We start from the raw sequence: 13,426 nt of genomic DNA, 5'->3' as shown, positions 1-13,426 counted from the left end.
GTGAGTTTTGGCAATAGGTTTCGCAGTATAGGCCTTTATTATTTGACACAACGCCACAAGGACTGCCTTATTTTTCATTTGCTGGTCAACGCTTGTTCCCATCTTATATTTAGGTACAGATTAGGCATTTCTACACCCTGTATACAGTTAAATAAACAGCCTTGAACTGTGATCACTTGTCTGTTTTACTGTTGTCACCATGAGTTCCTCACACATGTCAGTGGGAAAGGAGCCGAACAAGTGGAGTACGGTACCAGAGAGATTCATCCTGTGGGCTAGGAGGTCCAATAGAATGGTGTTGTTGATGGTGTCGAAGGCTGCAGAGAGGTCGAGGAGTATGAGTAGTGCTGTGTGTCCTTTGTCTGTGATGCTCTGGAGGTCATAGAGGATGTGAAGAGTAGCAGTGTTATGCTGTGTCCAGACCGAAAGCCAGATTGGAAGAGGTTAAGTAGGTTGTTTGGGGTGATGTGTTGTTGCAGTTGGGTAGTTGCAAAGCATTCCATGATTCTAGCGAGGTATGGTAGGATGGTCATGGGGTAGTAGTTTTCAGGGAGCATGGGGTTGAGAGATGTTTTTTTGAGGAGGTGTGAGTTTTGTTCCGTTTGTAGTGCAGTGGGGCTAGTACCATGTGAGAGACAGGAGTTGATTATGTTGATCCAGTGGGGGCGGGGTGTTGATGCAATTGGATGCAGTTTGAGGTGGGCATGCATCATCCAGGAAGTGTGTAGGTTTTGTTTTAGCAGTGAAGGGGATGAGGGTTTGATGGATGGTGTCCTGTGTTGGAATGTTTGGGAGTGAGGGGTGTGAGTGGGAGAGCTGAAGGGAGGGTTGTCCTGATGTGTATTTAGGAGTTGAAGTAGTTCATGAGGGACTTCCAAACTAAAGTGGATGGGGCTGCAGAAGGAGTGAATGGTGGTTTAGAGAGGGACTTGACACTGTTGAATAGTTTCTTGGGACGCTTTGTGGCGGACTGGAGTTCTTGGAGGTAATGGGTGGCTTTGACTTTGCGTATGGCTGTTTTATATTTGTTGAGGCAGTGTCTGAGGGGTGTCCTGGTTGAGGGGCATTGTTCTTTTTGCCAGGTTCTTTCTAGGCATCTAGCTTCCTGCTTGATGGAAGGGGGTGGGGGGAACTGTTGAAACGTGGTTTGTGGTGGTTGCTGTGGGGGTTTTGTAATTTTAGGGGTGCTATTCTGTTGAGGGCCTGTGTGACGATGGTGTTGTATTGGTGGAGTATGATGGAGGGATGTCCATGTGGGGCAGTGGGAGTGGTCTGAGTGGTGCTAAAACAATGTCTGTGATGTGTTAGGTTTGTCTGGCTGGGGGTCAAGTGGGATGTTTGGCAGGTGGTGGGATTTTGTGTGGTAGTGTGAGTGGGAAGGGGATAGAATAGTGGTCAGACCATGACACCCAGATTCAATTGTCCACATAGTAGTTGACTCTCCCTTGGTTTCTGTCATAAGAATTCAAGTTCAGGGACCATACTCTCAGGAGTTCCCTGTTTAACGTTGGTATACGTGTCATGCATTGGGATTTAGTACCTGATAAGCTGCCTGTGCATCCCACGACCACAAAGGAGCAGCATGCTGCCCACATCAATCTTGAGCCCACCCATCAGTTTCTGAAACCCTGCAAAGCTAGTGAAGGGTTCCCATTGTCTAAAGATCACTGTAATATGACTGGGCTATTTGGGACACTTCAACTGGATTGGTGATGGCGGCCGTCAACTCCCCCAACACCTCACTATGATGCTTTACAGCATTGTCTTGGTAGTCAACCAACTTCTTTACTGGGCCTTTGAAAGCCATCTTGCCCTCTCTCTGATTCCCCACAGTCGGTTCGGTCCTGTAAGGTGGCCTCTCCCTGGCCTCTCCCTGAAACCTTCACTACTAGTTCTGCTACAAGAAAACTGGCTCCCTGGTCAGCTGTTGGATGGTCCAGGGGCACGTTTCTTATCTCCTTTCAGGGTTTCACTAATGAGTACATTATCCTAGGAGATTACGTAGATTACGTAGACTTATTTGGGCATGTGTCTTGCTTTTTCAGTTTGATTTCTTTTTCTTGACCTAAAAGCAAGTCATAAGACCCCAGTTGCTCTTCCTCTTCAGTTCAAATCAAGATGAGGAGGGCTTTCCCCTATTGATGCAGGAGATTACCAGGGCTTGGCCTGTGATTCTGAAGTCCTTGAGTGGAAGGAAGGGTCTGATCTTCCTGGTGAGGCTTAGCTGGTACCAGCAAGTTTGGGCCTTTTTGTTGATATGTCATCAGAAGGAGAGCACTCTGGCTATAGTGAACCCTAGTGATATAGAGATGACAGATGAGCTGTGACACCATCAATGTGCAGGTTGTTAGCCACCCTTGAATGGTTTTCCTGTTTTCATGGGTACCCAAATTGGATGAATTCCGTCATTGCAGGATTGAGCTTAGGTATGTGTTTTTTCATCCAGGCTTAAATGAAAGAATGGCAGTTCCAGAGGCATGAGCTTTCCAGGATAGCACTGATTTGTAGATGTAATTGGGTTTTGTCCATGTTCTGGTGGAGTGAGATGCTGGGTTCATTGAGAAGTAATCCCTACTGCTCCATGTATAGATTCCAGTTTGCCTGAAAAGTGCTCAGCCTTGTGGAACGCACGGTGGCATGGCACTGTCTGACCTGAAGCTCATCTGGGTGGCTTACTGCCTGCCTGAGAGGTGAGATGAGAACCTTTTGAGAGCTGTGCCCCAAAAGTCCATCCTGTTCGTAAGCGGGCTGGTTGGTACGAGTTGGTCGACTGTGGCGAACGCGGAAGAGAGGTCGACGAGGACCATGCCGGTGTGGGTCACCTAAGTCCATGATTTGAACAACGTCATCTATGACCTGGATGGTAGCTGTTTCCACATACAGTTCAGTATGAACCCAGATAGGTAATGGCAGAGGTGACTGTGTTGGTTAATCCGATCATGGTTGGCAATAGCCTTCTCAATAATGATTTCAATGAATGGCAGGCTGGCCATTGCTTGGTAGTTCACAAAGTCATCTGGGTCCATAGTGGGTTTTTGGAGGAGAGGGCGGATTGCTCCTGTTTTTAGGGTGCTTGGTAATAAGACTTGCATGAGTGAGGAATTTCCTATTTTTGAGGAGGGGATGATCTCCTTTTGGATAGCAGCGGGGAGGGAGTCATCTTTGTAAACAGTTGGTAGAAATGACTCAAGGGTGTCTGCAAGACCTTTGGGGATCTTGGGGCATTGAGGCAATCCTGGTTTGAGTTACGCGCTATGGAATTAAGAGGGGGGGGATTTTGTACCATATCCATCTGTTGGCGCATATCATATCTTGTTGTTGAAAAAGATGTTAATAGTGTTGCATTTTTTTGTAGACTCAGGGATTACCAAGTCGAGAAGTGAGCTCAAGCATTGCTTGTCTGCTATGAAGAGAGTTTTACTCCGGTTGGCGGCTGCCGAGATACTTGATCAGTAATATGCACTTTTGGCGTTGATGATGAGACCCGGTTGTAATAGTGAGGACAATGTAGGAGTGGAGACCAGTCATTGATTTTTATAAAAAGTGTGATCTTTTATATTCAGTATTAAAGTGTAAACATATCCCTGCAAAGAGAAAGTTAACCAAAGACTTTCTGCATTCGTATGCGTTAATAACCATATCCTTCTTCTAACTGGAGAGTCTGGTATAATTATTCAAAGCGCCCCAAGGAAAGGGGTAGGAGGTACAGATCTCTGATTGGTCACAGTTTCTGAAACATAGGCATTAGTTAAGTACAAAGGATGGCAGTAAAAGAAGAAGTGCAGTGACAATAAAAGTGCAAAATCACAGTTATGTGGAAGAGGACAAAGAAGAGAGATGCAGAGTCAAAATAAGTGCAGAACCACAAAGAAAAACTTCAGAAAACAAAGGGTAAGGAGGGCATCAGAATAACATGGCAGAGTGGATGCACAAGGCTAGACCAAATTAAGAGGCAGGTTCATCAAGGGTCAAGCTCAAAAGTCCTCTTAAAAAGTAAAATGTTTAGTGTTTTCCGGATCTGCAAGTGGTTCCCCTGATCTGAGGACTTCTGGGACCTCATTCCTAAATAATAATAAAGCTGATCATTCTGTCATTCAGTCTTGATTTATGACATTTTCTGGCAGTCATGCGTTTTGTTTTATCTACATCAATATTTCATTGTTGTGTAGGGTGATGGTCTTAGAATCTGTCTGGGCCATCAATGAGACCACTCTGTACAAGCTCTCAACAAAGCACCATAGGCATACACAAGCTATGGCATTCTGCTAAAGATCAGGTAAGATCAGATTATAAGGAACCGATCGGGGCGGGCTCAATGGAACACACATGTTTCCTTTCAGATCATGTCCCTGCAACCTCATGTGTGGAGGACAACAATGATCCAGCCTGTCGCTTCCTTTCTTTCAATATCTACATGCACCCCACCCTCCTGGAACCTATCAATAATTCAGGCCTCACCTGATTCAACTAAGCAAATGATACCCAAATCCTCTACAAGCTTGCACCACTGGATCATAGTGCATACCTTACTCCAGAATGACAACAGATAGACTGAAACTTACCCAAACACAAGCAAACACAATTTGCAGCACACAAAATAACCGACGTTCATGCATTGGACAATGTCAGTGATTGCTCAAGTAATCTTAAAAGTACACAAAATCAGCCATATTGACCTGGGACTACCAGTTTACCTATTGAACGCACCACAGAGAGTCCAAAAATGGCAGCCAGGCGTCTTCTGAGTCTTCAAAGACAAAAACAAACCATTAAAGCCCTCTGAATACTCCACTGGCTTCCAGTCAAATGCAGATTTCAATTCAAACCCTGATGCTGAGCTAATCATGCCTTCTATGCAATGGACCAAAGTCCACCACGAGAAAAGTAATCCTCTGCAAGCGATTGTGATAGCTTTAATCCATTAACACAGCGTTATTGGCAGTGCCAAGCTTTAATTGGATTCGCCACAGAGAATACAACTCTAGCATTCACTGACCAGGCTTCTGCCCTCAGAAACATTATTTGGCCTTCAGAAAATCCATAAAATGTGCCTATTCAGGTGACACTAGCATGCCATCACTAAAACCAAACTTAAGCAATGTAGACCAATCTCAACCCATGGACAATCAATCTTGGTCACATCGACAATATGGAACCTCATCTGCTAAGTTTCACAAACATGCCACAGGACTGTACACAACACAACGGCCAAAGATTATGGGATATTGGTCTCGTTCAGGTAGAACATACTGTGACTTTAAAAGGAATTTGAAGGATGTTGTCATTAAGATTCCACGGGACTGAGGAGAATACCTTGCCTAAGGAACATTCAGGTAGGGGCCAATGCGACCTTAAAATGAATAAGAAGATTGCTGAATGAATATGGCACGTACCTGCACACAGCTCATTGGCCAAGGATTACCGGAGACTGCACTCATGAGTTAGGTCTCACTGCGACCATAAAAGGAATTGGAAGGATGCTATCATGAACATGGCGTGGGCCTGCACACAGCGCAGCAGCAAATTAATATGGGAGATTGGACTCTTTTGGGTTGGTCTTCTTGTAACGCTTAAATTAAACTGGAAAGTCACTATCCATTCTTTAACAGAGACGGCAAGCAAATATTCTACCAACACCCGACCAGCAAAGGAGGCGGGAGGAGGTGTACGCCAAAAAGGAGGAGGGATTGGGAGAGGGTAATACGGACAGTTGAGTTCCATTCTGGAACAGTGTTGTGTAAGACAGAGATCCAAATAAGGTTTAGAGGAGAAGGGGTTAAAAGTAACTCCTAGGCATGTCGCATCACGCAGTAAGACAAAGCTTCACCTGGGGGACAGGGAAATAGTACATAACATACAGAAAAAATGTCTATAGGAAATGCTAAGAGCACCTTTTTGTGCATTATATTTGACCATTTCTGTTTTAAATGTGGCATAGTGCTGCCTTTCCCCAAGTGTTCATGTAAAATAGGTATGTTTCTATGGCACTAATTGCCCTGGACCGTCAAAAGTAGCTAATTGTATCCGTTAGTGTCAAGCTCAACTGGCTCTTCTAGTATGCTAGAAGTAACTACATAGCTCCCAGCAATTCCGAACCCTCTTAAGGATAAAGACCGCCAACTGAGGAAGCAGAAGAGCACACACAGGCAATGTAGAAAGTGTTCGTGAATTTGGGTTGGTCCAATGTGAGCTTGACCCCTTGGGGACATTTTTCTGGTTGTTCTGGGACTCTGAAGGGGACTTTCCTGCTCCCAAGTATTGTCTAGCTGTAACTTAGTTTGGGTCAGACTGTCTTTTGAGGCTGTGCAGAGGGTTCTAGGAGGGGCCAGTCTGTTGCTCAGACATTCGGGGTCACTTTTCCAAAGCACTCTTTGGGAACTACAAAGTGTTTTGAAAACTCTTTGTTGCTGGATAGGGAGGCTGGGCACAATGTGCAAGGCCTCAACCATATGGTTGTGTTTCCCCAGGTCCAGGTCCAAGCAAGATGGGAGGATGTAGTCTGGATTCATGGTAGTGACTGAATAACCTTATACTGAACACCCCGAAAGGCACATTCTTGATCTTCGTAGAGCCACAGATGGAATGATGATATTTTAGCACTGCCTGTAAATGCAGTGGAATGGACTGCAGCCGCTACAGTGTTTGAGGCCCACGCCACCAGACTTTCCCCGTTTCTGGGGCAGGAAATGACACAGGAATCCGGGCAGTATCCACCTTCACAGGGCTTCCGTAATAACAAGGTCTGGCTGCGGATCCTTCAGGAGTCCTACCTCTCCACTACCTCTCGTGAAAGGTTGACAGGGCAGAGAAGCTGTTGGAATGCTGGAGCATGTTTCTCACCCCATGGCCTGGACACAAAGATCCAGTGAGCTTACCTCTGCATGCTTGCTCGCCTTTGGGCCATTTACCGGCTCCCACCAAGATGATGGCTTAGTCGGCACAGTGTTTCCATACCCTCGGTAATCATGGCAGAGTACCGCCTCTCCCACGGTGCCTTGGCAATCTATTGCATCCCCCTTTAACTTCCACAATTACTGATGCTACCTCCATCAGTAGTCCGCTTAGTAAAATGTCCTCCCAAATAGATGGCGAATTGTATAAAGCTTATACTGGGTGGACAGACTTCTAACCACCTGACAGGCCTTCAGCCCTAATGTAACACTGCGACTGGTCTTCATTAGTGAACAGCAATGCATGTAAATGATTTACAACACCTTTGCACCCAGGCCCCTGATGACTGCACAACCTGTGCATTCATTTCATGGCCCCGTTTGTGTGAATACAATTCCAAAAATAAGTAAATAAATACATGCAGATTAAACTTACTTTTGGAAGCAAACTGTTGAAATGCTGCACTATGACGTGGAACGATTTTCCATCCATGGCAAAATGGTAGTCTCCCAGTGCCAGCGGGTGGATGCATTGACCACCAATAACAATGCACGTCTCCTGCAAAAAGAGGTGTTCAAAAGGGTCATCAGCCAAGATGCACAATGTAAAATGTCTTATTATTGGTTCATAGCATCCTGACTCTCCATATATCTGAGAGGACCTGACCTGCCAACATGATTTGCTGATGTTTGGCCCTTCCAAGATCAGGCAGTGGGCACGGGTGTGGTACACTTGTCATCCAGATGTGGCCACTGAATTAAGGCATTTGGGTGTTCCATTGCACTGCATATGCACCTGTCAACTGGATCATGTTCATGAATAAGCATCTGCCCCAGATCAGTTCATCTGAATAAATACACGAGAGAGACCCTTCCTAGAAGCGATACAGAGGGATTACTGCATGTGAATGTGGCCCCACCCTCCTAGCACACCTCAGCTCTCCCTCGATGACTCCAAATCCCATGCTAGCCTTCTCTAGCCCCACAAATGCCTGCCTGCAAAATGGAGCAGAGGTGCATGCATCGATCAGCCACACTGCACGCCTCCAACATGTCCTGTCGGCAGTCTTGACCTTTAGTTGGTCACCAAAACATGGTTCAATGACAGCCTAGACCCCTACTTTCAACACACTGGTCCCTTAAGACTACTCCCATCTTCAGTAACCTGGGTCATCTCTAGGATGTAGAGGGGCACAGGCATGGTAACTGAAGCCAAACCACACTCTCCTGATGCCCCCCCCTCCATCCTGAAATGACTATGAAATCGCAGCGCTAAAGCTGGTAGTACAGCTATGGACCTGCTACTCCATAAAATAGCCACACTGTTCGTGCCATCAGGCACACAAAAACGTCTTCGGAAAGGTCCACTTTCTGCCAACCAGGCTGTTTATGAGATCTTAACACCTATATACTAGCAATAAACGTCTGGCTTGAAGACTCCTCCATACCATTGTTCATGTAATTCCTACCAACAACTCAATGTACAAACTATGCAAAAAACTGTTTCCAACAAGAAAAGTTACTTGACTAAACATCATTCTCAAATCTGGCCCAACAGTCAGAGACCTAACCACCTACAAGGAAGCGTGCGTGACCTGATCATGTCATGTGGCTAATAATCAGGCCAACACGTCATCTGCTCATTAATCCTGTCAAGGCCCCACAAAAGTATTCTACTCAAATAGATGATTGAAATCTGGAGACTGTGAGTAATCCACAAAGCCTTTCAGGATTTCCAACCCAACTTATCTACTGACGCTTTCCTAATAGGAACTCCCCTTTGCAGGGCTGTAGATGTGGCCATGCCCCTAGTGGAATGAGCTTGCAAGCCTTCAGGAGGGTCTTTACCTGCAAGCCTGTAGCACTTGTTTGTATCCTGTATACCCTATGAACAACTGATTGTCAAACCGAATTTTGGATGTTCTTGAAATGTAAAAGCGTAATGCTCTTCCAGGATCTAACCTATGAAGTCTTTCATGCTCTTTACCAGGGTGAAGGGGAGGGTAGAAGGAAGGAAGGGCAATGTTCTGGTTCAAATGAAAATCAGAAATGATTTTCGGTAATAATTAAGATTTGGCCTTCAAGACAACCTTGTCCTTGACGACTGTAAAGGGTGGCTTTACTGACAGTGCCTGCAACTCGCTCACTCTGCGTGCTGATATGAGAGCAACCAATAAAATGGTTTTAAAGGTCAACAACCTTAGGACACATGTGCAATGGTTCAAACGGTGCACACATTAAGAATTTTAAAACCAAATGTAGGTCCCAAACCAGAACCTGGAAGGGAGATGGAGGATACACATGGATATTGAAATAAGAACATTCCTCTGATGAGCGCTTAAAAATAGATAGCGCCGCCAAATAGCCTTTAATGGTATCAATCTGGAGTCCCAAATTGGCTAAGGATAGAAGGAAGGATAAAACATTCAGTGTTTTACACAGGAAAGGATCCACACTCTTATCTTTGCACCAATTGCAAAACTTGTTCAAAAGGCAGTGGTACAAAGATTTTGTTCTTAGTCTACTAGCTGAAAGCAACACCTCCATATCATAATGTGGGAGGTCCCAATCCTTATAACTCAACCTTTCAGAAACCAAGCGTGAAGGTTGAGAATATGGACCTCTGGATGGAGAACCTGACCCTCCTCCTGTGAGAGGAGATACTCTCTCTGGGGAAGACATATCGAAGGACAGATGGACATGTCTAGAAGTTCCGGGTACCACGTTCTTCTGGCACAATCCTGGGCAATTAGGATCATGTGCTTCCTGAACTTTCTCAACCTCCTGATCATGTGAGGAATGACAGGGGCTGGAGGAAACGCGTACAGGAGTGGAAACTCCCAGTCCACCAGAAAGCTCCTCTTCAGGGAATTTCCCGGGAGCAATACAGTTCTTACTTCCAGTTCAGCCCGGTCGCGAACATATCTACTTGAGGGGTTTCTCAAAGGGTGAAGATCTCTTGAAGGACTTCCTGAGCTAGTTCCCACTCGTGGGAGACTGTGCTCTGCCTGCTCAGAGCGTCTGCCGCCATGTTCGCCACTCCGGCTAGGTGAACAGCTGCTAGAGATATTTGAATTGCCCAGTACCAAAGCTGCATTGCCTCTGCACGGTGGTAGTGACCCTGCACCTACTTTCTTGTTGAGGTAGTGCATGGCCACTGTGTTGTCTGTCATTATCAGGACATTCTTCCCCAGTACAGAGGGCAGGAAGGCCTTCAAAGCTAGTCTGCTTGCCCTCAGCTACAAAAGATTGATTTGTAGTTTGGATCCCGATGGAGACCAACGACCGCTGACTGTCAAATCGTTGGCATGGGCTCCCCACCCCGTGAGTGAGGCGCCCGTCACTACTACTTGCCAAAAGGGTTCTGCCTTGAGAATATTTTCCTTGCAGGCCCACCACAGAAGATCCTGTCAGACCTTGGCTGGAATCTGAAGTCGGTCCAACATCTTTCCTGAGAATTGGGACCATTGTGTTCTTAGAGCCCATTGAAGGGATCTCATTCTCAGGCGGGCTTCTGGCACCCGGAAATTGCAGGATGACATGAGGCAGAGCAACCCCAAGAAATCGAAGGCCAGAAGATTGTGGGCATTTGGAAATTTGGATACCATCTGAAGAATGTCTTGAGCCCTCACTTTTGGAGGCAAGCTCTTTCCCAAAGACGTGTATAAGACAGGCCCAATGTATTGGAGCTGTTGGGGAGGTGTGATATGGGACTTCTTGTAATTGAGGGAGAAGCCCAATCTGTGAAGGGAATGGCAGGTGACTGAGATGATCCAAGGCTTGTTCGGGAGATTGCACCCTGATCAGCCAATCGTCCAGGTAGGATTAGACGTGAATCCCCCCCTCCTGAGATTCGCTGCCACTACCGCCATCAGTTTTGTGAAAAGCCTCAGGCGGATGTTAGCCCGAAAGACAGAACTCAAAACTGATAATGAGAACTGCCAACTGCAAACCTCAGATATTTTCTGTGCTTGAGATGGATTGGCACATGAAAATAAGCATGCTGAAGGTCTAATGAGTGAAGATTAGAAAGACGTGGATTCGTAAAGGCTGTCCAAACCATGAATAAAAACCCATTCTTGAAGCAAACACATGTGATTTGAAGAGATCTTTCAATCAAGACATATATATATATTTATATATATATATACAATTTCCTGGACTGTTTTCTTAACGTATTGTGTTAACAAGAGCGCATGCTCCCTACCCAGAACCCATAATTCAGCTTGAAGGTCTAATGACACCAACCAATCCTGGAGTTGAAGGGCCTGGAGGATCTGAGAAAGTGTGACCATCTTGAATTTGTCCTTCCTGAGGAACTTGTTCAAGTATCTCAAGTCCAAGATGGGTCTCAGTCTTTCGTCCTTTTTGGGGATCAAAAAATATGGGGAGTACCATCCCTTGTTTCTCTCTGCTACAGGTACTGGTTCTACAGCAGGGTTAAAACTTCCTGCACAAGGAGCGGGCTCGGAACCATCAAAGAGCCGCTCTATGGTGGATTGTTTTGAGGTCTTCTTATAAAAGGAAGGCAGTAACCATGGGCTACGGTTTCCAGAGCCCAAGCATCCGAAGTAATGGCTCGTCATTCTTCTAAATGCTGAGACAGTCTGACCCCCAGTGGTGAACTGTAATTCAAGACCTCAAAGTGGTTTTGAGGCGACTGTTGCAGAGGCTGATGGTAAAGAGGCTGCTGCTTAAGCTGGCTTGGCACCTCTACCTCGTCCACCACGAGAACATTTTCTCTGGTCTCTGACTGGCCATTCCTCTCGCCGTTCCAACTGAGAAGTAGTAGCAAAAAGATCTACCCCTGCAAGGTTGTCCACTAGTTAGAAAAGGCAGAGGTCGCCTAACAGCAGCACCTAAAGACTTGGCAGCCACTTTAGAGGTCTGCAACTTCTCAAAGCTCTCGTCAACCGTGCTGTCAAAAAGATGAGACCTGTCAAAAGGCATGTCGAGAAATCTCGATGGCACATCTGGTGAAAAACCAGACTTACTCAACCATGCATTTCTACATATCACAGTGCTGGTCGCCATGGATCTGCTGATGCTATCCGCAGTATCCAACCCTGATTGAAGGGATTCACAGCTATCTTCTTTGCCGTCCTTTATTATAGCTAAGAAGCCATCCCTTTCTTCCCCCTCGGGAATATTCTCTGCTGCCATAGATATGCCATCGCACAGATTGTACGAAAATGTTGCCAGGGCAAAAGGTGGAGTTGGATGATTTCAGCACCATGCTCCCCACTGAAAACACCTTTCTTGCCCACCCATCCACATGCTTGCCGTTCCTATCAGGAGGGATGGTAGGGTATGCTGTCTGCTTCGATGTTGCGGTAGCTGCCTGCACCACCAGACTCTCTGGAATGGAGTGTTTTCACAGACAGTCAGGGTCACTACTGGAGGGGCGGTATTTCTGTGTCTGATTTGTATTAACTGCCGGATTGGTATCCGGAGTTGCCCAATTTCAAGCCACCCTTTTTTGTAAAGCCATATGGAATGGCAATACTGGGCCAGTTTGGGGACCTTTATCCAAAATATCGGTTAAATCGTCCTGCTCATAAGGGAGTGGTGGCCTGCTCCATCCTAGGTACTCCACAACTCTGGACATGAGTTGCCTGTATGGAGCATCGGCATGTTCGGCAGGCTCAGATCTACCGGGCTGTAGCTCGTGTGAAGTATCAACGCCACTCGCCGACTGTATATTGTCATATAGATCTTTAATTCTAGACTCATCTGAAATCAGACACTCTGGTGCATTGGGCGTTTCATATTGCAGTCCAAAAGGAGCATCCTCCCCATCAGAGTGTTCTTCATCTTTATAGATTGAAGACAGTGATTTGAAAAACTCCTTTCTGGGTAAAGGAGTATAAACTTTTTCAGATGGAGTCAGTGTAGGCTTCGATGGTGTTGAAGGCTTTACTGGCGCCGAATGAGCAGAGGCATTTGGCTTCGATGGAACAGACAGCATATGCGGCACAGCTGTCTCCAAAAGTTGTCAACGTCAATGTCGACGTAGAGATCCTGACAGGTGTCAATGACACCGTCGTCGTCTATGGTCTAGCAGCCGTCGAGGACACCATTGGCATCAACGGTTTTGATGGCGTTGAGGGTCTTGATGGTGTCGAGGACCTCAATCTAGATTTTATTCTTTGTGCTTTTCATCGTAAGAGGGCTTCAAGGGCTCTCAATGTTTGTCAGGCATTTTACCGGGCTCAAGGGTGCACAGGATTTTGACCAAGACCTATCCTTCCGGGCTTGCTTGGAAGGCTCAGTAGGAGCATGACTCTGTTTTTCGAAAATGTGCAACATTTGCTTTCAGAAAACTTCCCATTCTGCAGGGGTAGATTTTTTTTGTGGAACATGCAACCCTTTAGGGTGAATCATCGGAGGAAGACATCGACGAAGACGACCTCCGGATCCTCCTCTTTGACTTTTTCGCCACCGACGACGAGTGGTGCGAACCGCTCCTAGACCTCGAGCGCTTTGCCTTCTTCCTTCGAGGAGAGTCTCCTCTCGACTCGTCAGTCGAGGGCTTA

The 13,426-nt window shown here is 46.2% G+C and overlaps 1 protein-coding gene across 2 annotated transcripts in view; it reads right to left on the bottom strand.

The window, feature by feature from the left end:
- Positions 1 to 13,426, bottom strand: part of LOC138491106 (probable cation-transporting ATPase 13A4) — a 1,999,067-nt gene that overhangs the window by 444,021 nt on the left and 1,541,620 nt on the right. For both annotated transcript variants that reach the window (XM_069617426.1, XM_069617427.1), the window contains exon 20: positions 7,327 to 7,449. In XM_069617426.1, coding sequence (XP_069473527.1) covers positions 7,327 to 7,449 — 123 coding nt within the window. The remainder of the gene's footprint in view (positions 1 to 7,326; positions 7,450 to 13,426) is intronic.

Source organism: Ambystoma mexicanum, chromosome 10 (assembly GCF_040938575.1).
Source record: "Ambystoma mexicanum isolate Mex_15411 chromosome 10, UKY_AmexF1_1, whole genome shotgun sequence".
NCBI lineage: Eukaryota > Metazoa > Chordata > Amphibia > Caudata > Ambystomatidae > Ambystoma > Ambystoma mexicanum.
This window is presented reverse-complemented; position numbering and strand designations above follow the sequence as displayed.